Source organism: Chiloscyllium plagiosum, unplaced genomic scaffold (assembly GCF_037043375.1).
Source record: "Chiloscyllium plagiosum isolate Xiang-an unplaced genomic scaffold, Cpla_swu_hap1 HiC_scaffold_23, whole genome shotgun sequence".
Taxonomy (NCBI): domain Eukaryota; kingdom Metazoa; phylum Chordata; class Chondrichthyes; order Orectolobiformes; family Hemiscylliidae; genus Chiloscyllium; species Chiloscyllium plagiosum.
Genome location: NW_028270161.1, coordinates 58,213,822 through 58,241,067, shown reverse-complemented (window position 1 = coordinate 58,241,067; position 27,246 = coordinate 58,213,822). Strand labels below are relative to the sequence as shown.

The following is a 27,246-nucleotide window of genomic DNA, read 5'->3' as shown; positions in this document are numbered from 1 at the left end:
CCATCTAAAATGAGCAACTGCTTTTTATGAGATTAAGCCCTCAGGTTCTAAAAACTCTCTCACAAGGAAAAACAACCTCTGTGCATGTACCCTATCATAGAATTTCATATATTTCAATAAGATTGCCTTTCATTCTTCTAATTCCAATGAGTACAAAACTAACCTACTCAAACTGTCTTCATAAGAGTCCTTTTTTGTTTGTTGCTTATTGACTTGTAGGATGTGAAATCACTGGCTGAGTAAGTATTTACTACTCGTCCCTCCCTACCATTGAGTAGATAGTGGTGAGCTGCATTCTTGAAATGCTACAGGTCATGTGCTGTAGGTAGACCACAATACCGTTGAGGAGGGAATTCCAGGATTTTGACCCAGTGATACTGACGAAATAGTGATATACTTTCAAGTTAGGCTGGTGAGTGGCCTGGAGGGGTTCTTGCATGTGGTGGTGTTCCCAGTTATTTGTTGCCCTTGTCATTCTAGATGGAAATGAATTTCAGCAGTGCATCCTATAAATGTTATACCCTGCTACTACTGAGCGTTGGTGGTGGAAGGAGTGAATGTTTGTGGACGTAGTGCCAATCAAGTGAGCTGCTTTGCTCTGGAAGGTGTCAAGCTTCTTCAGTGTTGTTGGATCTACACTCCTTCAGGTAGGTGGGGGGTATTTCATTACATTTCTAGCTTGTGGATGGTGGACAGACTTTGGGGAGTCAGGGGAGTTACTTGCTGCAGTATTCTCTGGTCTCTGACCTGCTCTTTGTATTTATTTGGTGAGTCCAGTTCAGCTTCTTGTTAATGGTAACCCTCAGGATGCTGATAGTAATGGTAATGCCATTGAATATCAGTGGGTGGTGGTTAGATTATCTCTTATTGGAAATGGTCATTGCCTAGTTTTTGTGTGGTGCGATTGTCACGTTCAGCACAAGCCTGGATATTGTCCAAGTGGTGTTGCATTTGAAAATGGATATTTTCAGAATCTGGTTATAAGCCTAGTAACCCTTCTGTGGACTACTTCTAACGCCAGTACATCTTTCCTTAATAAGGGGCCCAAAACTGTTCACAGTATTCTAGCTGAGTGTGTTGTATAGTTTTAGCAAATCTTCCCTAATATACATATTCCGTTTGAAACAAAGGACAATGCTCTTTTTGCCTTCTCCATTACCAGACATTGGACGCTTACTTTTCGTGATTCATACACAAGAACTCCCAAATCCCACTGTACTGCAGCTTTCTGCAGTCTTTCCCTATTTAAATAATATTCAGCTCCTCTAATCTGCTTGTCAAACAGCTTAATCTTACATGTTCCCAGCACTATACTCCTTCTATCAAGTAGTTTGCCCACTCGCTTAACTTGTCTATATCACTCTATATTACCTTCACCATTTGCCTTTTCACCCATTTTTGCATTGTCTGCAAACTTGATTTTAGTACATTCACTTCGTACACTAAAGTCAGTAATAATATTGTAAATAATTGCGGGCCTAGCAATGATTCCTGTGGCACACCATCGCTACAGGTTGCCACCCTGAATCATAGAATTCCTATGGTGTGGAAACAGGCCTTTCAGCCCATCGAGTCCACACCAACCCTCTGAACAGCATTCCATTTAGACCCACAATCCCTACCCTATCCCCATAACCCTGCATTTTCCCAGGCTAATCCATCCAGCCACCACATCTTTGGACTGTGGAGGAAACCACAGCACCTGGAGAAAATCCACATAGACATGGGGAGAACGTGCAAACTCCGCCCAAGAGTGGAATCGAACCTGGGTCCTTGGCGCTGTGAGGCATCAATGCTAACCACTGAGGCCTGAAAGTGCCCCCTATATTCTAACTCTGTTTAACTAATAGAAGACAACCTCCTATCCATGTTAATGCAGTAACTCCAACACTGTGGTCTCTTATTTCATTAGTAGTTGAAAGTGTGGAACATTAACAAACACAAATTCAAATATATTTGTCCCTCTATGACTCTATCTGTCCTGCTTGTCTTAAAGAATTCTGGTAAATTTGCCAGGCTTGACTTCCTGTTCATGAAGGTATTTGAATTCTGCTTGGTCACATTATATAATTCTAAGTGCTCTGCTGTCACACCCCTTGTAACAGATTCTTCTATTTTGCCAATAACAGATGTCATGCTAACTGGCAAATGGTTACCTTTTTTGTGTCATCCCCTTTTTATATAAAGTTGTTATAGTGGCATTTCCCTGTCCTCTGGGACTTTTCCAGAGTGTAAAGTTTCTCAGAAGATCTACCAATGCAACCACTACCTCCAGGGGCACTTCCTTCAATATCCTGACTTATATCCCATCAGGTCCAAGGTCTTCAGCCCACTAGCTTCCCTAGCATTTCTATTTCCTCCAGTAACAGCTACTGTATTTATGTCCTCCCTTCCTATAGCCTTTTGATTATTTAGTAATTTTGGAATGTTGGAATGTAATTCGGAAATTTGGAACAATTTTGAAAACAAAATTTTCAGCTTAATATTTTGACTTTATTTAAATATAAAAATTACCAATTAATAAAACCCTGAAATATCTGAAATCAGAAACAGCATAAAATTCTGAATAAGTTCATATCATTAAATAATTCCTTGAACAATAAAATTTGATCAAGTGCAAATTGTTATTGCCCATTTATTGCCCATCAGAAGATGGTGAGTTGCCTTCTTTAACTACTGCAGTAGTGACATTGACACATCCATAATAAAGGTAGGAAGCAATTCCAGGATTTTGATACAGCAACTCTCCAAAGAGTTTACCACTAAAAGTGAGCATTTCTGGGAAAGTACAAAATGGTGATACTCATAGGCCATGTGGCCCATCAAGTTTGTTCCATCATTCAATCATGGCTAATAACAGTTTTCAACCTCATTTTCCTGCTTTCTCCACATAATCTTTGATCCCCTTGGCAACAAAGAACTTCTCTATCTTGGTCTTAAATATACTCAATGACCTGACCTCCACAGCTTTCTGTGCCAATTTATTTCACAGTTTCACTACTCTCTGGCTAAAATTGTTTCGCCTTATCTCTGTTCTGAAAGGTCTTCTCTTTACTCTAAGGCTGTTTCCTCGGGTCCTCGTCTCTCCTGCCAGTGGAAATATCTTCCCAATGTCCATTTTGTCCAAGCCGTTCAGTATTCTGAAAGTTTCAATCAATCAGATCCCTCATCATCCTTCTAAACTCCGAGTATAGTCCCAGAGTGCTCAAATGTTCCTCGTATGTTAAGCCTTTCATTCCTGGGATTAAGATAATTAAGAAGGATGAGCTGAGATAGGCCCATTGGTGTTTTCTGACTCTATCTACTTCTGAAATGAAATCAATTTGTGCATGCACTTCTGTCACACATTGTTTCCAGTATAATACAACACAAACAACTCAACTACTGTGTTTGATAGGGGGCAATAAAATAAATCAAAAGCTGTTGTGATTTTAAATATATGAAAGTTTTATCTCTCATTTTCAATTCCAATCAATGAGACTGCTCTCTCAAACAATCATGCTGCTCCTTTGCAATAAGGGATTGTTACTGTGTATTTAATGTTCACATTCAATTAACAATTTTCAGTTGTCCAAGGAAGACTGACAAATACATTAGAAACAAATTGAAGAATGCATTGTAGTGTGTAAAAGAAGGGAGAAAAACACTATCAGAGGAGTTGAACCCTAGATGAGACTCTCAAATATCGAATCACTGGATGACAAAAGCAAATGCATCAGGGCACGTTGCTGACCAGCTGCTGGCCAAATAATCGCATGTGCACAGAGCGACTGGCTGGTGGGGAGAATATGTATGATGCTACATCCCCATGATATTAACTTCAATTGGCTAGGAAAATATCATCATAGAGAGATTGAGATCTGCAGCACAAAAAAAAGGCTCTGCGGCTTTTTAGTCTGTGGCAGTCAAAAATAACCACCTAACTGTTCTAATCTCATTTTCTAGGATTTGGCCCATAGTCTTCTATGCCTTGACATTACAAGTACATGCATAAATAGCTGTTAAATGTTGAGGGTTTATGCCTACCACCCAGATTCCCATCAACCTCTGAACGAAAAAGGTTTTCTTCACATCCTCTCTAAGTCTCCTGCCACTTACCTTAAATCTATGCCGCATGCTCATTGAACTCTACACCAAGGGGAAAAGTTCCTTCCAGTCTACTCTATCTACACACCTCAATTTTGAACCCTCAGTCATGGCCTCCCTCAGCCCCAAGGAAAGCAACCTCAGTCTATCCAACCTCTCTTCATAACTAAGATTTTCCAGCCCAGCAACATCCTGGTAAATCTCATTTGCAGCCTTTCCACTGCAACCACATCCCTCCTATAATGTGGATTCTAGAACTGCACACAACATTCTAGCTTTTTATGCAGTTCCAGTATAACCTTCCTGCTCTTAAACTCTGTGCCTCAGATAACAAAGCTAAGTATCCTATGTGTCTTCTTAACCACTTTTTCTACCTGACCCACGAATTTAAGGAACCAGTGTATATGCGCACCAAAATCCCTCTGATCCTTGGTGTATCCCAGGGTCGAAAAATGTGTTGCTGGAAAAGCGCAGCAGGTCAGGCAGCATCCAAGGAGCAGGAGAATCGACGTTTCGGGCATAAGCCCTTTTTCAGGAATGAGGAAGGTGTGCCAAGCAGGCTAAGATAAAAGGTAGGGAGGAGGGACTTGGGGGAGGGACATTGGGAATGCAATAGGTGGAAGAGGTTAAGGTGAGGGTGATAGGCCGGAGAGGAGGTGGGGGCGGAGAGGTCGGGAAGAAGATTGCAGGTCAAGAAGGCGGTGCTGAGTCAGAGGGTTGGGACTGAGATAAGGTGAGGGGAGGGGAAATGAGGAAGCTGGAGAAATCTGCATTCATCCCTTGTGGTTGGAGGGTTCCTAGGCGGAAGATGAGGCGCTCTTCCTCCAGGCGTCGTGTTGCCATGGTCTGACGATGGAGGAGGCCAAGAACCTGCATGTCCTTGGCGGAGTGGGAGGGGGAGTTAAAGTGTTCAGCCACGGGATGGTTGGGTTGGTTGGTGCGGGTGTCCTAACATTTATCATGTATTCTCTTGCCTTGTCCTGCCCAACTGTATCACCTCATATTTATCTGGATTGAATTCCATTTGCCACTGATCAGCTCATCTGACAAACCCATCTTTATTCTCCAGGATCACCATCTCTTTCATAGGGCCTTCCAATAACTGACTTTAAAAAAAGTGCAGGATGTATTGTAAGAATTCTGCTTCCTCTAAACCTTTTATACAGATCATGTCTCACAACCCTCATTGAGCTTTTTGAGAAGGTGACCAAGCATATAGATGAGGGTAGGGCAGTTGACGTGGTGTACACGGACTTCAGGAAAGCCTTTGATAAGGTTCCACATGGTAGACTTTTGGAGATAATGCAGAGGCATGGGATTGAGGGTGATGTAGCAGTTTGGATTAAAAACTGGCTTTCTGAAAGAAGGCAGCGAGTGGTGGTTGATGGAAAATATTCAGCATGGAGTCTGGTTACTAGTGGCGTGCCACAAGGATCTGTTTTGGGAACACTGCTGTTTGTCATTTTTATAAATGACTCGGATGCAGGCATAGGTGGATGGATTATTAAGTTTGCAGATGACACTAAAATCAGTGGAGTAGTGGACAGGGTGGAAGAATGTTGCAGGTTGCAGGAGGACTTGGATAAACTGCAGAATTGGGCTGAGAGGTGGCAAAGGGAGTTCAATGCAGCTAAATGTGAGGTGATTCACTATGGGAAGAATAACAGGAAGGCAGAGAAGTGGGTCAATGGAAAGATTCTTGGTAGTGTGGATGTGCAGATGGATCTTGGAGTCCATGTACATAGATCCCTGAAAGTTGCCACCCAGGTTGATAGTGCTGTAAAGAAGGCATATAGTGTGTTAGGTTTCATTGGTAGAGGGATTAAGTTCCTGAGCCACAATGTCATGCTGCAACGTTACAAACGGCTAGTGTAGCCGCACTTGGCATATTGTGTACAGTTCTGGTCGCCCCATTATAGGAAGGATGTGGAATGATTGGAAAAGGTGCAGAGAAGATATACCAGGGTGTTGCCTGGTCTGGAGGGAAACTCTTATGAGGAAAGGCTGAGAGACTTGGGTCTGTTCTCATTGGAAAGAAGAAGGCTAAGAGGGTACTTGGTAGAGACATACAAGATGATCACAGCATTAGATAGGGTATACAGTGGAAGCCTTTTTCCTAGGTTGATGACATCAGCTTGTACGAGGGGGCGTAACTACAAATTGAGGAGTGATAGATTTAAGACAGATGTCAGAGGCAGTTCCTTCACTCAGAGGGTGGTAAGGGCATGGAATGCCCTACCTGCCAATGTAGTTAACTCAGGCACATTAGGGAGATTTAAACAATCCTTGGATAAGCACATGGATGATGATGGGATAGTATAGGGGGACAAACTTAGAATAGTTCACAGGTTAGCGCAACATCAAGGGCCGAAGGGCCTATTCTGCGCTGTACTGTTCTATATTCTATGACTACGTCAGGGAAGACAGTTAACAGTTCTTGCTGTATCTCCATACCAACCATAATCCAACCAATCAGCATTCTCTTCATGTTTAAGTTGCCGAATCTTCCAAAATCAGTCCTGACGAGTGGAAGATGAAATGCATTGAGTTCATGTCTCATTTGAACAATGTTTAAATTCTGTACAACCAAGCAATTATACGCAAATCAGTATTATGTAGACATGTAAGGGGAGGCAATTGCCTAGTGGTATTATCATAAGACTATTAATCCAGAGAAGGAAATGTGTTGCTGGAAAAGCGCAGCAGGTCAGGCAGCATCCAGGGAACAGGAGAATCGACGTTTCGGGCACAAGCCCTTCTTCAGGATCCAGAGACACAGGTAATGTTGTGGGGATAAAACATAGAACTTAGAATAGGCCCTTCAGCCCTCGACATTGTGCTGATCTTTTATCCTACTCTAACATCACCCATGTGCCTATCCAAGAGTTGCTAAAGTGTCTAAGATCAAACTAACCTAAATACCCTTCATTTTGCTATCATCCATGTGCCTATCCAAGAGTCACTTAAATGTCCCTAATGTATCTGACTCTACTAGCACTGCATTCCACACACCAATCACTCTCTGTGTAAAGAATCTACCTCTGACATCATCCCTAAACCTTCCTCCAGTCACCTTAAAATTATGCCCCCTCATGATAGGCATTTCCGTCATGGGAAAAGGTCTCTGGCTATCCACTCTATCTATGCCTTCATCAACTTGTACGCCTCTATCAAGTCACCTCTTATCCTTCTTTGCTCCAGTGAGAAAAACCCTAGCTCCTTCAACCTTTCTTCATCAAACATGCCTTCCATTCCAGGCAGCATCCTGGTAAATCTCTTCTGCACCCTCTCTAAAGCTTCCATGTCCTTCTTGTGATCGATCCAGGGCTTTGCAGAGCTACAGCATAACCCTGCGGTGCTTAAACTCAACCCCCTTGCTAATGAAAGCCAACACACCATGTATCTTGACAACCCTATGAACTTGGTCGGCAACTTTGAGGGATCTATGCAGTGGATCCCAAGATCCCTCTGTTCATCCACACCGCCAAGAACCTGCTTTTAATCTTGTAATCTGCATTCAATTCAACCTTCCAAAATGAATCACGTCACACTTTTCCAGATTGAACTCCATCTGCCACTTCTCAGCCTAGCTCTGCATCCTGTCAATGTCCTGTTGCACCCTACAACAGCCCTCCACACGATCCACAACTCCACCAACCTTCAACGTCATCGGCAAACTTTCTAATCCACCCTTCCACTTCCTCATCCAAGTTATTTATAAAAATCACAAAGAGCAAAGATCCCAGAACCGATCTCTGTGGACCACCACTGGTGACTGAGCTCCAGGCTGAATACTTTCCATCTACCATCATCCTATGTCTTCAATAGGCCAGCCAATTCTGTATCTAGACAGCCAGGCTTCCCTGCAACCCAGGCCTCCTTATTTTCTGATTGAACCTACCATGGGGAGCCTTATCAGCTGCCTTGCTAAAATCCATATATACCACATCCACTGCTCAAACTTTGTCAATATGTTTGTCACTTCCTCAGCCCATTGGCTCATCTGATCAAGATCCCATTGTAATCTGAGGTAACCCTCTTCGCTGTCCACTACACCTCCAATTTTGGTGTCATCAGCAAACTTACTAACTGTACCTCTTATGCTTGCATCCAAATCATTTATGTAAATGACAAAAAGTAGAGGACCCAGCACCAATCCTACCATAAGCCCTCAGGACTGACCTTGGCCTACCCTCCTGATTGACCTGGAAGGACACCCCAATTGATGAGTGAGCAGCCCCCAAATGACTTATCAACAACTCTCGACTTTTGCACTGGATCGAAGCAATGAACACAGCCCACACTCAGGACGATAATCATATGGAATCTCTGGCCCCTAAATACCCGTAGCAGCCAACTGACTACGTTTAAACCTCTGCACTAATATCAGACTATGCCTTGACTTAATGTGGCCCCTGATTAACAACAGCTACCTTTGAAATGACAGAGGAACTATTCCCTTTCAAATCTGAGAGACAACCACTTGGTTGAAGCACATGCAATGTACTTGCCATTTAAGCCACTGGCATATGCTGTGGGTGTGACATGAATGCAGCAGTGTCATACAGCATCCCATCTGTCCCATGAATGATCACTACCAGTAAATGTGACAAGCTGCTTGGTTTTGTGTCTGCACTACAAGGCAAGGCAAGACATTATTGTAAGCCTGTAAGCTCTGCTTGAGGCAGTTGTGTGCAAATAAGCAAGGTAATGCAGAGATGCTGTACAAAGTGAGCTAGGGCTAATAAAGCAAGCTATCAGCCCTAAGATGAACCTTGTTAGAATACACGAAATAGGTGCTTGCCCTTTATGCAACATGTAAATGAAAGGCATCAGTGAGCTCTAAAGTGCAGTATTAAAGTGATCCACTGTATTATAAATGAGTTGGAGATATGCCAAGATGTGGTGAGGCTAATGCATGTTTGACGCCAACCTCTGTTGTCAAGGGGTGCAGGGCATTGCTGTCCATAGAGTATGCCCGGAAATGTTGGGGAATGCTAGCTAAAATGGACACCCAGAAAAGATGCAAGCCTGCTTAGAACTTTATGTCAGGAATTAACGCAATCTAGTTTCTCTCAGCCATGTGAGAGAGAAGCAAATTGCTTTTAAGTGTGGTGGGAATAGATACCAATGAGATGAAAATGCATGTAAAAAGGTCCCTCTTTATTCACGTGCAAGATTCTCAATGCAGCCAGTAAAATCTTGTATGGAAAAGACAGACTATTTTTCTTGATGTCAGAAGTCACATTTTTCTGATCTTGCCATATTTTCCCACCTGATTCATTATTGCCCATGTCATTCAGGGCTGGGAAGATTCCATCATTTAAAACAACCAAACTATTTCTTAATTCCATATAAATGATTGAAGAGATTACATTCCATTTTTATTCTACTTCAAAGTATTGAGCACGTTTACTGTGGAAAAGGACATGTGACATATAGAACGTAGAGAAATAGATGGTGACATCTTGAAAAATGTCCATATTATAGAGGAGGAAGTGCTGATGTCTTGAAATGCATAAAAGTGGATACATCCTCAGGACCTGATCAGGTGTACCCTAGAACTCTGTGGGAAGCTAGGGAAGTGGTTGCTGGGCCCCTTGCTGAGATACTTGTATCATCGATAGTCACAGGGGAGGTGCCAGAAGACTGGAGGTTGACTAACGGTGTACCACTATTTAAGAAAGGTGGCAAGGTCAAGCCAAATAATTATAGACCGGTGAACCTGACATCAGTGGTGGGCAGATTGTTGGAGGGAATCCTGAGAGACAGGATTTACATGTATTAGGAAAGGCAAGGACTGATTAGGGATAGTCACCATTTGTGCATAGGAAATCATGTTTCACAAACTTGATTGAGTTTTTTGAAAAAGTAACAAAGAGGATTGATGAGGGCAGAGCGGTAGACGTGATCTATATGGACTTCAGTAAGATTAGATTAGATTACATTACATTACAGTGTGGAAACAGGCCCTTCGGCCCAACAAGTCCACACCGAACCGCAACCCACCCATACCCCTACATTTACCCCATACCTAATACTACGGGCAATTTAGCATGGCCAATTCACCTGACCTGCACATCTTTGGACTGTGGGAGGAAACTGGAGCACCCGAAGGAAACCCACGCAGACACGGGGAGAACGTGCAAACTCCACACAGTCAGTCGCCTGAGGCGGGAAATGAACCCGGATCTCTGGCGCTGTGAGGCAGCAGTGCTAACCACTGTGCCACCGTGCCGCCCACAAGGCATTCGACAAGGTTCCCCGTGGGTGACTGGTTAGCAAGGTTAGATCTCATGGAATTCAGGGAGAACTAGCCATTTTGATACAGAACTAGCTGAAAGGTAGAAGACAGAGGGTGGTGGTGGAGGGTTGTTTTTCAGACTGAAGGCCTGTGACCAAAGGAGTGGCACAAGGATCAGCACTACTTTTCGTCATTTATATAAATGATTTGGATGTTAGCATAAGAGGAATAGTTAGTAAATTTGCAGATTAGATTAGATTAGATTAGATTACTTACAGAGTGGAAACAGGTCCTTCGGCCCAACAAGTCCACACCGACCCTCCGAAGAGCAATCCACCCAGACCCATTCCCCTACATTTACCCCTTCATCTAACACTACGGGCAATTTAGCATGGTCAATTCACCTGACCTGCACATCTTTAGACTGTGGGAGGAAACCGGAGCACCCCAGAGGAAACCCACGCAGACACGGGAAGAATGTGCAAACTCCACACAGACAGTTGCCTGAGGTGGGAATTGAACCCGGGTCTCTGGCGCTGTGAGGCAGCAGTGCTAACCACTGTGCCACCGTGCCGCCCTGATGACACCAAAATTGGAAGTGTAGTGGACAGCGAAGAGGGTTACCTCAGATTACAACAGGATCTTGATCAGATGAGCCAATGGGCTGAGAAGTGGCAGATGAAGTTTTAGATAAATGCGAGGTGCTGCATTTTGGGAAAGCAAATCTTAGCAGGACTTATACACTTAATGGTAAGATCCTAGGGAGTGTTGCTGAACAAAGAGGCCTTGGAGTGCAGGTTCATAGCTCTTTGAAAGTAGAGTTGCGGGTAGATAGGGTAGTGAAGAAGGCGCTTGGAATGCTTTCCTTTATTGGTCAGAGTACTGAGTACAGGAGTTGGGAGGTCATGTTGTGGCTGTACAGGACATTAGTTAGGCCACTTTTGGAATAGTGTGTAATTCTGGTCTCCTTCCCATCGGGAAGATGTTGTGAAACTTGAAAGGGTTCAGAAAAGATTTACAAGAATGTTGCCAGGCTTGGAAGATTTGAGCTATAGGGACAGGTTGAATAGGCTGAGGCTGTTTTCCCTGGAGCATCAGAGGCTGACAGGTGATCTTACAGAGGTTTATAGAGTCATGAGGGTCCTGGATAGAATAAATAGAAGTCTTTTCCCTAGGGTGGGGGAGTCCAGAACTAGAGGGCATAGGTTTAGGGTGAGAGGGGAAAGATATAAGAGACCTAAGAGGCAACCTTTTCATGCAGAGGGTGGTACGTATATGGAATGAGCTGCCAGAGGAAATGGTGGAGGCTAGTACAATTGCAACATTTAAAAGGCATCTGGATGGGTACATGAATAGGAAGGGTTTAGAGGGATATGGGCCGGGTGCTGGCAGGTGGGACTAGATTGGGTTGGGATATCTGGTCGGCATGGACGAGTTGGACCAAAGTGTCTGTTTCTGTTCTGTACATCTCTATGACTCTAAAATGAAATGCTTGCTTTATGATGGAGACAACATACAATATTTGAAAACTAAGAAGAATCTCACCTTTTACAATGTGAAATAAATCAGTGGAGAAATATTTTTATGCCACTGAAACCCATTAGCTGTGCTCCTTGACTTGGTCTTGACTCCTCGTCCCAATGCCTCAAATTCTGATATTCTCATTTCCCGCTTTCGGATTTTTGCATGTTCCGTCCCTCTCAAGTTCTCTAAGCTCCTTCAACATTCCATGAAATCTTCTCGGGAATTCTATCACCAATCTCTCCACCTCTCTGCGCCTTGAAGATGTTCCTTAAAACCTACAATTCTGTCTAAGCTTTTGGGCATCTATTCTAATTTTTTTTATATGGCTTGGCATAAAATATTTCTTGATATTGCTTAAGTGAAGCACTTTGGAACAGTTTCTTACATTACAGCCCCTATGTAATTGCAAGCTATTGTTGCTTAAACAGGTTATTGTACATATGGCTCAAGAAAACCTTCAACAGAGATACGATACACAAATTTTTACACAAGTGTCTGAGGGTTAAACTTATACACAAAAGGCAAAATAAACAGCCAATTTTGGCAGATATTAACTGAAAGGATGCGGTGTCTTTAATATAGGCATAGAGTCAGTTCCCATAATGTTTCCCTCCTTTCAGAGTTTTAAGCACTCACTGTTGGCGTGGCAGGGATATCCAGTTCATTTGGCTCCTCGTTTGATGAGCATTCTTCCGCCCATGATGAAGTTGGACAGATTTCAAAGTCAGTGTGTCCCACATCCTGCAAATACTGGTACAAAGGAGAGTTCTGATAGATAAAAGGGAAATAAAATAAGTGACATATTAAGAAAGCAGTGCAACAGCAGATCACACTTTCAATTAGCCTTTCAAGCTATCAAAAAAAAATGCATTGTTACTTACGAATGCTTCTCATTCTTGTTTAAGACCAAAATCTACGATCACAAAGTATACCACCACTTGTGGACGCAATGAATCATGTGAAGATAAAATCACCATAGTTCCAGAAAAACATAGGGCTGCTCTGTCATCAGAAAGAGATGGCTGGTGGTGACTTAAACTGAGAGTCACCGAGCTTCAGGCTAGCGGAGGGGTTAATAAAGGGATCTTCGTGGGGGTCTTAGATGGCACAGGAATTGAATCTGCGCCATTGGCATCACTCTGCATCAGAAACCAGCTATCCAGCAAACTGAGCTGTCATGTTGGCATTAATTAAACAGGACCAGAGGGTTTAAATTGGTTCAGATTTCAATTTTACAATTAAACTATAAATTTACAGTTTAAATTTGAAATTTGATCTGTATATCGTTATTTCCTAATCACATTTTCCAACTAGACAATAGGGCTACTATTGAGCTGAGAGATGACTGGTGATGGTTTAACTTAAGGGTCACCATGCCTCTATCGTCCTGTTATCCCCCCACTTTAGTCGAAGCAAAACGCTCAGAAACATAGTATAGTTTTACCGCCTTCAACTTTATGCCGGGTCCTGGAGGGAGAGAGAATGATAACGATCGCCCATGAGCACAGAGACATGAGTTCACGGTCTTCTCTGGAACAGCTGTTTCTAAATGAACTATACAGTCATTTTACGGGGAGGAGCATCCAGATAAGGCACCATACATATTGATTGGGTGACCGTTACAATCAGCGAGTGTCAATAGTAAATATTAAGCCATCTGCTGTTACACAATAAATAACTGACTTCACATAATGAATATTTTCCACCTTATTAACTGACGTTACATACTCAATGCTACCTCATCTTGTTAAATGGCTCTACATAATGAATGCTTTTACACCTTGTTAACCCATTACTCTTGCCTCCAGCATCCCATTGTTAACTGTAAGTGGTTATCTATTCTGAGTCATGCTCAGCTGAACCTCTTGTTTCACAAAACTCAAAACTTAACTCTTTCCCTGTCTGCTTATATCCTATGCATATTCTCACCTCAAGTGAGGGGAAAAAATGTTGAGGAAGAGAGTTCCTTTCAGGTAACTTTAACCGGTTTAACCAGCTACCAAAATTGAACCCCTGCTGTTGGCATCATTCGGAATCACAAACTGGACACCAGTGAACAGAGCTATCATGTTCTGCAGCACTCAATTGGACAGAGCCAGAGGGGTCTCGGTTTAATTGGGACTTTTGTATGGGACAGCAGGATCATAGCACAATGGTTTCTGCCTGTATTTGATATAATCAAATATAGGTTTTCTATATCAACCAGTTCAGAGATGTTATGACATACCTCTGGAGTAGGTGGGACTTGTACCCAGGCAACCTGGTCCAGAGGTAGGGAATTATCGCTGTGCCACTAGGACCCTTCTGAAGTTAATTGGTAAATGTAGAAGTTAATGAAGCTCAGTTGGGGTGACAGAAGAGGATCATTAATTGACTTCAGAAGGAATGGATAAAAAGTGATAGGGCTGCTGGTACTGATTCCATCAGGTGATTCATATATGTAAATGAATACCAAGTGAGGATAAAGTTGGACAGGGATGTGAGGTTTTGCCAAGATGCTCACTGTATAAACATTAAATAAAACTAAACATTTTGGGTATATCCCGGAAGGTAACTACACCCATTGAACTTTCGCAAATTGCTGCCTTCAGCAAGAATCGTGAGCAGGGACGGAATTAGAGATTTTGTTTCAAAGTGTAAAAATGTTCTTGCGTTTTTTTTAAAAACGCAGCATAATTTATTCAACAATATTTAATAACTTGAGGTATTAAGAGTTGTTACATAATGAACTGTCTAAACTGCCTTATCAGAAAGCAGATTCTTTTGACAGCACCTTCCAAATCCGTAAGCCCCATCCCCTTGAAAGACCAGGGCCTGGGAACACCGTAACCTGAAGTTCCCCTTCAAGCCATATCATGCCAATTTAGAAATATATCACTGTTCCTTCATGGTTTAGGGTGAGGGGGAAAGATATAAAAGAGACCCAAGGGGTAAATTTTTCACACAGAGGGTGGTATGTGTATAGAATGAGCTGCCAGAGGAAGTGGTGGAGGCTGGTACAATTGCAACATTTAAAAGGCATTTGGATGGGTATATGAATAGGAAGGGTTTGGAGGGATATGGGCCAGGTGCTGGCAGGTGGGACTGGTCAGCATGGATGGGTTGGACGTGAAGGGTCTGTTTCCATGCTGTACATCTCTATGACTCTATAACTCAGTTCAAACAATACTGTGGGTGAAACTGTCCGCCATAAATTGCAGCAGTATAGGAAGGCAACTCACCACCACCTGCTCATGGGTGATTAGGAAGTGCATTAAAAATACTAGTTGAAACTTTATTGCTGGAACAGCACAGCAGGTCAGGCAGCATCCAGGGAACAGGAGATTCGACGTTTCGGGCACAGGCAAGGGCCTGTGCCCGAAACGTCGAATCTCCTGTTCCCTGGATGCTGCCTGACCTGCTGTGCTGTTCCAGCAATAAAGTTTCAACTTTGATCTCCAGCATCTGCAAACCTCACTTTCTCCATTAAAAATACTAACATAATCAGCAATGCCAAGTGATTTTTAAAAACAATTACCTAATAGAATGCGTTGGGGCAGACCCTTAAAGTTATTGTACAGTCCCAGATTCCAGGTTGTAGAGCAATAAATTTGAGATTTCAGGGAGGGAATGACGCTACCATCTTTCGCTTGTCTACATTTTCATGTACTCAGTGAAACTCTAGATTAGAATACTGCACTAAACTATATCCCTGAAGCTACTCAAGTTATTATCAAGAAAGATGACTGTTATCTTTCTTGAGAGGGCATTCTTCTCTTCTCTCTAGGCATTATGCCTGAATACAATTGAGACTGGTTGGATTAAATTCTTTTCTTGCTGAAATAAAATTAACTTTGGCATCACCAACAGTTCATCCCTGAATATTCAGATCTTAAATCAAATATTTAATTTGATTCTTAACTGTCAATCAAGTTCAGATCAAAAGGAAAATTTGAGACAGATGTATAAAGGTATTTGTTCCAAATTAAGTCTTAGGAGGTTAATATCATTGGCAAAAAAAAATTTATTTTCCATCCTGAGTTGTCCTGAAAGAAAGACTAGAGGTTCCTAAGCAAGTGACAACCAATGAAGTACCTTAAGTGTTGTCATTCTGGTAATGAAGGATATGGAGCAGCCAATTGGCACTATGCAAGCTCCCACAAAACAGTAACCAGATAATCTCCTTCATGATGATAACCGAGATATAAGTATTGGCAAGAGACAGAAACACTGCCCACCTCTTCATCAAAATCGTGCCGTGAGATCTATTATGCCCATTTGGGAGAATAATCCGGGCCTCAGTTTAATATCTCAGCTGAAGGATGGCATTTGCAACAGCACAGCACTTTACTAATATGAAAGAACACCTACAGAGTGGAAGCCGGTCATTCAACCCATCGAGTCCACAATGACCCTCTGAAGGGCATTCCACCCAAACCCACACCCCCTACCCTATCCCCATAATACTGCATTTCCTAGGCTAATCCACCTATCCAGCACATCTTTGTGTTGTGGAGGAAACCAGAGCAATCAGAGGAAACAATTGCAACATTTAAAAGGCATTTGGATGGGTATATGAATAGGAAGGGTTTGGAGGGATATCGGCCAGGTGCTGGCAGGTGGGACTGGTCAGCATGGATGGGTTGGACTGAAGGGTCTGTTTCCATGGGGAGAATGCACAAACTCCACACAGACAGTCATCCAAGGCTGGAATTGAACCAGGGACCCTGGAGCTGTAAGATAGCTATGCCCATGTGCCCACTGAACCGCCCATGTATACTCAAATCTGGACTGAAACTTAACTCTGTGACAGTGTTACCAACTGAGCCATGACTGGCACAGTTGGCCAATAAGTGAGAGAGCCAGAGAGTGGGAGCTGTTCCCTTTCTTGAGGAAGGAATTTTTACAGCACCCCATCAATGTTTAGTCAAATGGGAAAGACTACGGTTGCTGAAAATCTGAAATATAATCAGCAAATGCTGAATATATTCGGCAGTGCGTGGCAGGCAGGATTTATGGAAAGACAGAAGTTAACATTTCAAGTCGGTTACCTTTAATAAAAGCCATAGCCCATCATAATGATTTTTTCAGTTGCTAGTTCATAAGCGACCAGGTTTAATTAATCAACTTTCTCAATTTGGCATGTTGAACTCTCAAACTCTGAAATGCAGGTCCAGCAATGTAATCCATTAGGCTGTTTGTGTTTACATGGACTTGAATACTTGGTCACAAGCTGCAGTTGGGAACAGAGTCAAAGATATTGCTGGGGCAATTTGACTTTGCACTGAATGTCGGAGTGTTTAAGTGCAATTTGTAGGTTCTGTTTCCTAGAGTGATTATCGTTTAAATTAAATGGTCAGTCCAATCATTTTTTTCAAAAATTATTTCATAGATTGTCAATATAGCTGACATTTTTATCCTTTCCTCACTGCTCTCGAGAAGATAATAATGAGCTGCCTTCCACAGTGCTGTTAAGTAGAGAGTTCCCAGTGACAGCAAAGGGACAGTGATTTAGTTTCACGTCAGAATGGTGTGTGGATTGGAGGGGAATGTGCAGGTGAGGCATTTCCATGTCTCTGTGACCCCTGTCCTTCTGGGTCAAAATGTGTGGTGCTGGAAAAGCACAGCAGGTCAGGCAGCATCTGAGGAGCAGGAGAGTTGACATTTTGGGCATAAACCATTCCTCAGGAATGTGGATGGGAGAAGAGGGCTAAGAGATAAATAGGAGGCTGGGGGTGGAAAGTCAGTGGGAAGGAAGATGGGACACACTCATCAAACAACCACACTGCCGTGTGGCCAACCACTTCAACTCCCTCTCCCACTTCCCTCAAGGAGATGAGCCACCTCCACCCGCAACTAGAGGAAGAATATCTACCTCGGGACCCTACAACCACACAGCATCAACATCAACTTCACTAGTTTCTAAATCTTCCCTCCCCCCACCTCATCCCAGATTCAGCCCTCCAACACAGCTCCGCCCTCTTCATCTGACACGTCCTACCAGTTTCCACTTATCACCTTCCCACCTCTCTTCCGCCCCTAGGCCCTCCCCCACTCTCCTATTTGGCTGTCATCCACCTTCCCCCTCCATATTCCTGAAGGGCTTATGCCTGAAACGTCGATTCTCCTGCTCCTCAGATGCTGCCTGACCTGCTGTGCTTTTCCAGCACCACATTTTGACTCTGACTTCTCCAGCTCTGCAGCCCTCACTTTCCCCTTGACCTTTTGGGCTAGTGCTGCCAACCTTCCTTCTGATGTGACTGCATTTTCATTTTTCAGCCTTCATGTGAACCCAAGGATAAGTTTGAGGGGTGCTGCAAGAGTTGCAGACAGTGAGGTGAAACATCTTCAAGCCGCAACAAATGGGATGGAAGAAATTGAGTGTACACCCCTTCACAAAACCCCCAACTCATCCCCCAACATCAACCTGTCCCCCAAACCTCTGTCATGTCCTCTTTCCTCTACCATTGTGCCACTCTCCCTCTCCCACCATCAACACCCCCTATATCCCCAAATCTCCGTCAACTTATCCATCTTCCTCCTTCCCCTGCCAACCACCCCAGTTTTCACCTCCCTCTAGTGACCCCTCATCGTCCCCTCAATTCACCAACCCATCTCCCCCCTATCAAATTCCCATCTCCATTCCCTTTACCAAAACCCACTCTCTATCTCCACCCTCGCCAACAAACCCTACTCCATGTCAACAATCCCCTCCTTATCTACCCTTGGCAATTTGCTCCGATTATTCCCACCCCGCCCCGTTAACAACCCTCTCTCCATCTCTTCACAATCTATTCAGCACTTCTTTTTCTTCAAAATCCCTCTCTCCCTTTCAATAAATCATTCCTTATCTTCTCTCTTTGAAACTCCCCTTCCCATCTCTCCCTCTCTTGAAAAATCCTCTTCCCATCTCTCTGCTTCTTCAACAAGCCCCACCCCAACTCCCTCCCTCATGTTCCCCTTCCTTCAACAATTACTCTCCCCATCTTCAACAAGCCTACACTATGCATCTTCCCCTTACTTCAAAAAGTCTCTTCCCATTTCCCTGTTTTCCAGAACTGTTCCTAATCAAAGACACTTCCCTATTTTTCCCCTCTCCTCAACAATCCCCTCCACATCTTCTCCTCTTCTCAACAACCCCATCCCCATGATGTTACACACTGTTGCCACCTGGCACCACTGGTCAAATGAGTAAAATGTTTAAGGTGGTGGCTGAGTTGCCAAACAAGTGACTGCTTTGTACAGGGTGACATCAACCTTCTTGATTGTTGTTGGATTTGCACTCATCCAGGCAAGTGGTTTGTATTCGATCACTCTCTTGACCCATGCTTTGTAGTTGGTGAACAGGTTTTAAGGGGTCAGGAAGTAATTCTTTTGCCACAGAATTTCCAGCCACTGACCTGCTCTTGTAACCGCAGTTGTTATATGGCTGGTCCATGAGCAAGATTTAATCAGCTTGAATGGATTTGAGTGGCAGCTAGTCATGAGGACATAAGTATTCATCAATAGGAATGATTAAGGCAAATTGATTTGCTCTAAATTCTGGTATTAAAACACTCTTGCACTCTCAGTATTCAGATGTGAATACCATTACATACCAAGGTAAAAAATTATAGGTTCAGCTATGTCAACAAATTTCATGATTCTGAAAACTGTTTGTACTAGATTTTACCATAACAAAAATGTAAGCAAATGTCAGAAGTTTATGCTGCAAACTGCAGCTGTTTCAAATTGTACATTGAGGAGCAGCACTTTAAAGTGGAGGTTTTGTTTAAATATTTGTATAAGCGGAGTCCATGTACAACACGACCAAACTTGTACAGTGCATCAAAAATAAAAAATCTTAAGGAACTTTGTAAAAATATAATCATTGAAAACAGACGCCAAAGAGAGAGAACAAAGTGAGGACTGCAGATGCTGGAGATTCAGAGTCGAAACGTGTGGTGCTGGAAAGGCACAGATCAGACAGCATCCGTACAGCAGCAGAGTTGACGTTTTGGGCATAAGTCCCTCATCAGGAATGTGGAGGGTGAAGATGGCTCAGAGATAAATAGGAGGGTGGGGAAGGTGATAGGTGGATATATGTAGGACAGGTCAGATGAAGAGGGCGAAGTTGATGCCATGTGGTTGTAGGGTCCCGAGGTAGATATTCTTCCTCCAGTTAGGGGTGGAGGTGGCTGAGTACTTGCATCTCCTTGGGGTAGTGGGAAGGGGAGTTGAAGTGGTTGGTCACAGGGCGGTGGGGTTGTTTGGTAAGTGTGTCCCAGAGATGTTCCCTGAACCGCTCCATGAGTCGGTGTTCTAACTCCCCGATGTAGAGGAGACCACATCAAGAGCAATGGACACAACTGATGAGATGAGTGGATGTTCAGGAAAATCTCCGCCGGATGTGAAATGATCCTTGGGGTCTTGGACAGAGCTGTGTGGCGGGGGGGGGGGGGGAGGGTGCAAAGGTTTTACACCTCCTGCGGCGGCAAGGGAAAGTGCCAGGTGTGGAGGGTGGGTTGGTGGGGGTGTGTAGACCTAGCAAGGGAGTCACGGTCTCTGTGGAACGCAGATCGGGGTGGGGAAGGAAATATATCTTTGGTAGGTGGTAGAAATGGCGGAGGGTAATGCACTGTATCTGAAGAAAGAGGCATTACAGTGGTTAAGCAAAAGTGTAGCAAGAAGTTCAGTTCTAAGGAGGCTTCTAAAGGAAGACTGGGAGGTGGAGAAACAGAGTGTAGTCTTGTGATTTCAAAGCGGAGTGATTAGAGTGCCAATGATAAGATGGCAGTGGGTTGACAGGACAGATGCAGATAAAGTGTTTTAATGGAAGAAACTGCAAGTCATTTAACACTAGATGTTAGATTAGTTCTCTGATGATACAAAGGTTGTGTAGAGGCTGAATGAGTAAGTGCAGAGCTCGAGTTAAGTATCAACAATGCATCTGGGATATCTGATCCTGTGTCTTCAGGCAATGTCGGCAAAGACCAGTAAATAAATTAGGAAAAGGTAGGGACCATGAATTAATGGCTGCAGGTGTAATGATGAAGAGACAGGAAGATGAACGATTTACTGGGGAATGAGAGGCTCTCAAAGCACTGGAGCTGGACAGTGTGATCAACTATGTCAAAGATTGTGGAGGTACTAAACTGCATAGTTTGATTTAATGTAACAGAAATTAAGAGAACTGAGTATGGGGAATTTTGAGGTGTTGTGCATCAGATAGTATAGCTATACTATATTTTGTTTCCACATTGTACATTTTCCAGTCCTCCCCTGCACTATAATCTCCATAACACATTTCTCAACTTCAAAAAATGGAGACTCCAACACTAGTGTTGACGAGATATTTTGGGTCTTCACTGTGGAAAAGATATAACATTTCTCAGACATTTGAAAATCAAGAAGTGAAAGGGAGGGAGGATTTTAAAACAATCACCAGAAAAAAAATTACTGGGAAAGCTATTAGACCATGAGTATGGCAAGTCCTCAGGGATAGATGGCCTGCTACCTCAGGTCTCAAAAGAAATTGCTGCAGGGCATGTACAGACAAAATTCCTTATATTCTGGAAGGGTCCCAGCAGATAGAAAAATAGACAAATACAACATTATTCAAGAAAAAAAGAGAGATATAAATCAACAAACTACAGGCCAGTTGGCTTAACATCTATCACAGGAAAATCGCTAAAATCCATTCTTAAGGAGATTGTAGCAGGACACTTAGAAAATCATAACATGATCAGGCAGAGTCAACAAGATTTTATGAAATGGAAATGTGTTGCTGGAAAAGCGCAGCAGGTCAGGCAGCATCTAGGGAACAGGAGAATCGACGTTTCGGGCATTAGCCCTTCTTCAGGAATGAGGAAAGTTGGTCCAGCAGGCTAAGATAAAAGATTTTATGAAAACAAAGTTGAGTTCAACTAATTTATTATTTTTTTTTGAGGCAAACTGGTATTGCAACTTGATAAGGTGCCAGATCAAAGATTAATAAATAAAATGAACTAGCAATGTGGGGTGGGGTGGGGGGTGGAGAGAGGGCATATAAAATGGATAAAAGATTGCTTACTTAACAAGAAGCAAAAATATAGAAAATGGGCCTTTTTCGCATTGGTAAGCTGTAACTAGTGGAGTGCAACAGGGATCTGTGCGAAGGCCTAAGCAACTTACAATCCATATCAATCATTTAGATGCAAGGACTGAATGTAAGACAGCTAATTTTGCTGATGACTCCAATATAGTTAACAAGTTAGTTGTCAAGGTAAGGAGGAGACTGCAAAAAAGATTACAAATAGACTGTGAGTTAGCAAAAATTTGGCAGATGGAGTGTAATGGGGAGAAAATGTGAATTTGTTCAGAACAGAAAAGCAGGATATTATTTAAGCAGAGAGAGATTGCAGAACTTGGAAATACTAAGGGATCCAGTACTTGAATCCCAAAATGTTAGCTTTGCAGGTATGCCAAGTAATCAGCAAGGTATACGGAAAACAGAAGTAAGGAATTTTACTGCAGCTGCACAGGCCTAGCTTAAACCATGTCTGGAGTGCAAAGTACAATTTTGGCCTCCCTGTTTGAAAATAGATGAGAAACAGTTCATAGTGTTTGGTCATTGATCATTTCAATCAATTGAAGGTCACAAGAATGAGAAGTGATCTTATTGAAACACAAATCATCCTGAGGGTACTTGACAGGGCAATTTCCAAGGAGAAATTTCCCTTTGTAGGAGTGACTTGAACCAGGGGACTCAGTTTAATAAGAGGTCTTACTTTTAAGAGGGAAAAGAGGATAATGTTTTTTTCTCTGAGAGTCCTTAGTATATGGAATTCTCTTCCCAGAAAGCAGTGTAGGTTGGGGTCATTGAAGTTACTCAAGGCTGAGTCAGCTGGATTTTAATAGACTGGTGAGTTGAGGATTATGAAGAGCAGCAAGTAAAACAGAACTGAGACCACAAGCAGATCATTCATGATCCTATTGATTAGTGCTGCAATCTTGATAAGCTGCATGGTATCTTCTTGCTTCCAAGTTCTGTGTCCCTCGTTTACTCTATTAAAAAAGTGAAATAGAATGGATTTTGTGGTAACTTGCACAGAATGACATGAAATATTAGGTTGTTGATGGGCATGCTGGTCAAAATATCAATGTTTCAGATGTGACTATATCACTATTTAAACAGTTTTGCCAGTCACCACACAGCTGTTACTACATAATTGAAACAAGTGGAGGCATAGCTTAATCTGCAAAGCACCATGTTTACTGGACAAACAGACCAATTGTGACAGGTGTCATAGTTTTACTGCCTTTGTTGTGACCAGGGTTGAGAAATTCCTGCAAACTGCTTTTCTAGTTTCAAATGTTTATATTACAGTTTGGAACTGGCGGATATCTGTTGCAGCTTTCCTTCTGTGTTTTAAATTCTGAGAGTAAAAGGAACACACACAATTTGCCAAAGATTTATAAACAAATCCAAATTCTAAATACAGTACAGCAGCAAAAGCAATTACATGTTGAATTTCAAAGAGCTGTTAGAGGCCCTCAGTAGAGTGATGCCCTGGAAGATTACTAAACAACAGGAATCTTCAATACACTTGGCACCAAAAAGCAAGAAAACTGGCTGATTGACTCTCCCAACAGTTGATCTTGAATTTTTTTTTAAAAGACCAGACCCATTTGTGAAAGTTAAAGGTTACAAGAAGAACCTAAACACAAACCAAGGGCTATCATTGTAATAATGACCATGGTAACCCAGAATAGACAAATTCCAATGAGTAAGAAAAATTCCAAAGGATGAACCCACTATCCATGGTTAATTCGATATGTTATAAAGATAACATCAAACTAATAGGAAAAGCGTATAATTGTGTAAAGACATGTGGCAAGTCAGAGGATTGGGGAAAATATAAAAGAAAGCAAAGAATTACCAAAACATTAATAAAAAGGGAAAAGTTAGTGAGAGAGAGCGAACCCGAAATATAATCGATATAGTAATAATTTCTCCAAATAGAGTCAGAGTCATAGGGATGTACAGCATGGAACCAGACCCTTCAGTCCAACCTGTCCATGCCGACCAGATATCCCAACCCAATCTCGTCCCATTTGCCAGCACCCGGCCCATATACCTCCAAACCCTTCCTATTCATATACCCATCCAAATGCCTCTTAAACGTTGCAATTGTACCAGCCTCCACCACATCCTCTGGCAGCTCATTCCATACACATACCATGCTCTGTGTGAAAAAGTTGCCCCTTAGGTCTCTTTTATATCTTTCCCCTCTCACCCTAAACCTATGCCCTCTAGTTCTGGACTCCCCCACCCCAGGGAAAAGACTCTTGTCTATTTATCCTATCCATGCCCCTCATAATTTTGTAAACCTCTATAAGGTCACCTCTCAGCCTATGACGTCCCAGGGAAAACAGCCCCAGCCTGCTCAGCCTCTCCCCATAGCTCAAATCCTCCAACCCTGGCAACATCCTTGTAAATCTTTTCTGAGCCCTTTCAAGTTTCACAACATAAAGAAAAGGGTTAACAAAGCGAGCGTTGTATCCCATAGAAAGTGAGACCCGAGAATTAATAATATTTTGAATCTGCCTTCACTGAAGAGAATACAAGTAACATTCAGGAAACAGCTATAAATCAAGTAATAGAAGAGAGGGAGGAAGTGGGCAGCACAATGGCACGGTGGTTAGCACTGCTGCCTCACAGCTCCAGAGACCCAGGTTCAATTCCCTCCTCAGGCATCTGTCTGTGTGGAGTTTGCACATTCTCCCTGCGTCTGCGTGGGTTTCCTCGGGTGCTCTGGTTTCCTCCCACAGTCCAAAAAAATGTGCAGGTTAGGTGAATTGGCCATGCTAAATTACCCGTAGTGTTAGGGGAATGGGTCTGGGTGGGTTGCTCTTTGGAGGGTCGGTGTCGACTTGTTGGGCCAAAGGGCCTGTTTCCACACTGTAAGTAATCTAATTCAAGTCTGAAAAATGACAATCAACAGATAAGTGGTACTGAGTAAATTGCTGGAACTGTAACAGACAAGTGCCTGGATTCTGATGGAATTCATCTTAGAGTCTTAAAAGAAGTGCCTAATGAGATAGTTGTGCATTGGTTTCAAATTTTCCAAAACTCCCTTGATTGGAGGATAGATTGGCAGATAGTGATTGTATCTCCTGTATTCAAAAAAGGACAGACAGAAGCAGGATACTGTGGTTTCCTCCCACAGTCCAAAGATGTGCAGGTCAGGTGAATTGGCCATGCTAAATTGCCCGTAGTGTTAGGTAAGGGGTAAATGTAGGGGTATGGGTGGGTTGCGCTTCGGTGGGTCGGTGTGGATTTGTTGGGCCGAAGGGCCTGTTTCCACACAGTAATGTAATGTAATCTAATCTAATCTACAAGCGAGTTAGCTTAAGATCTGTCACATGGTAAATGTTAAAAGCTGCTTTTGAAATGGTTATAGCAAGTTTAAGGACTACAGGTAGAGTCAACCTATGTTGTGAAAGGGAAATCATATTTGACCAATCCTTTTGAGAATGTAACACATGCTGTGGATAATGGGGAATCAGTGACTGCACTGTATTTAGATTTCCAGCAGGCATTTGCTAAGGTGCCACACTAAAGGTTATCATGAAGAAGGGCTTATGCCCGAAACATCGATTCTCCTGTTCCCTGGATGCTGCCTGACCTGCTGCGCTTTTCCAGCAACACATTTTCAGCAGTTATCATGAAAAATAAAAGCTTATGGTGTACTGATGTGCATTTTGGTATGGTTTGGCTGGTTAACAGGAAGCATAGAGTAGGCATAAGTAGGTCACTTCAAATTGGAAAGATGCATCAACTGCACAGAGGATTGGTGATGGGGTATCAACTGCTTATATTTTATATAAATGACTTAGGTGAAGGAACAGAGGATGCAGTTGCCAAAACTGCTGACGACACAGATAGGTAGGAAAGATTAGATTATATCAGATTCCGTGCAGTATGGAAACAGGCCCTGCGGCCCAACAAGTCCACATTGACCCTCCGAAGAATAGCCCACCCAGACCCATTCCCCCTACCATATATTTACTCTTGACTAATGCACCTAACACTATGGGCAATTTAGCATGGCCAATTTACCTGTCCTGCATATTTTTGGGTTGTGGGAGGAAACTGGAGCACCCGGAGGAAACCACACAGACATTGGGAGAATGTGCAAACTCCATACAGACAGTTAGTTGCCAGAGGTGGTAATTGAACCTGGATCCTTAGTACTGTGAAGTGCAGTGCCAACCACTGAGCCACCCGAAAGTTGCGAAGAGGACATAAGGAGGGTACAGATAGATAGATTATGAGAGTTGGTTATGAGAGTTGGTAAAGATGGGGCAAATGAATTACACAGAAAAATGTGAAACAGCACTTTCTGACAGGAATACCAAAATACATTTTCTCAATGAATCTGAGATTCAGAAGCGTCCTCATGAATTAATAACGAAAGGTTAATATGCAGGTACAACACATAATGAGAAAAGCTAATAGAATGTTATCATTTGTCACAAGGGGAACTGAATGTACAAAAATAGAAAGGTTATATTTCAGTCATACAGGGTGGTGAAGAGACTGCATCTGAAGTACTGACCACAACAGTGGTCACCTCATTTAAGCAAGGTTGCAACTGCCTTGGAAGTGGTTCAGAGAAGATTTATGAGACTAATAGCTGATATGAGAAAGTTGTCTATGAGGAATGGTTGGTCAGGCTGGACTCATGATCACAGATCGCTCGAGTATAAAAAGTTCGAGGGGACTTAAAAAAAAAGCAGGAAAGCAAAGAGAATGCACGAGAAAGCCTATCAAATAATGAAAAATTAAAAAGAGATTTAAAAAAAGAATAAAATAACGATGGAAAGAGCAGGTTTCATTGGAAGCACTGAGGTAATCTGTATGTGTACCCAGAAGACGGGATTACATCCTAATTGAATACATGGCATTGGTCTTCACAATGGGAAGGATGACACATATACATATCAGGGTGGAGGACTGTGACATATGAGAAGAAATTAGGAGAGAGAGGGAAAGAGAGAGTGAGAGAGAGAGAGAGGAAAGAGAGAGTGAGAGAGAGAGAGAGGGAAAGAGAGAGTGAGAGAGAGAGAGGGGGAAAGAGAGAGTGAGAGAGAGAGAGAGGAAAGAGAGATGAGAGAGAGAGATGAGAGAGGGAAAGAGAGGGAAAGAGAGTGAGAGAGAGGGAGAGGGAAGAGAGAGTGAGAGAGAGAGAGAGGGAAAGAGAGAGAGAGAGAGAGAGAGGGAAGAGAGAGTGAGAGAGAGAGAGAGGGAAAGAGAGAGTGAGAGAGAGAGAGAGGGAAGAGAGTGAGAGAGAGAGAGGGAAGAGAGTGAGAGAGAGAGAGGGGAAGAGTGAGAGAGAGAGAGGGAGAGAGTGAGAGAGAGAGAGGGGGAGAGAGTGAGAGAGAGAGAG

General features: G+C 42.8%; 1 protein-coding gene across 1 annotated transcript in view; it reads right to left on the bottom strand.

Annotated features, from left to right (window-relative positions):
- vezt (vezatin, adherens junctions transmembrane protein) overlaps positions 1 to 27,246 on the bottom strand; it is a 105,812-nt gene that overhangs the window by 65,017 nt on the left and 13,549 nt on the right. Inside the window, exon 2 of the mRNA XM_087999721.1 lies at positions 12,491 to 12,622. Coding sequence (XP_087855847.1) covers positions 12,491 to 12,622 — 132 coding nt within the window. The remainder of the gene's footprint in view (positions 1 to 12,490; positions 12,623 to 27,246) is intronic.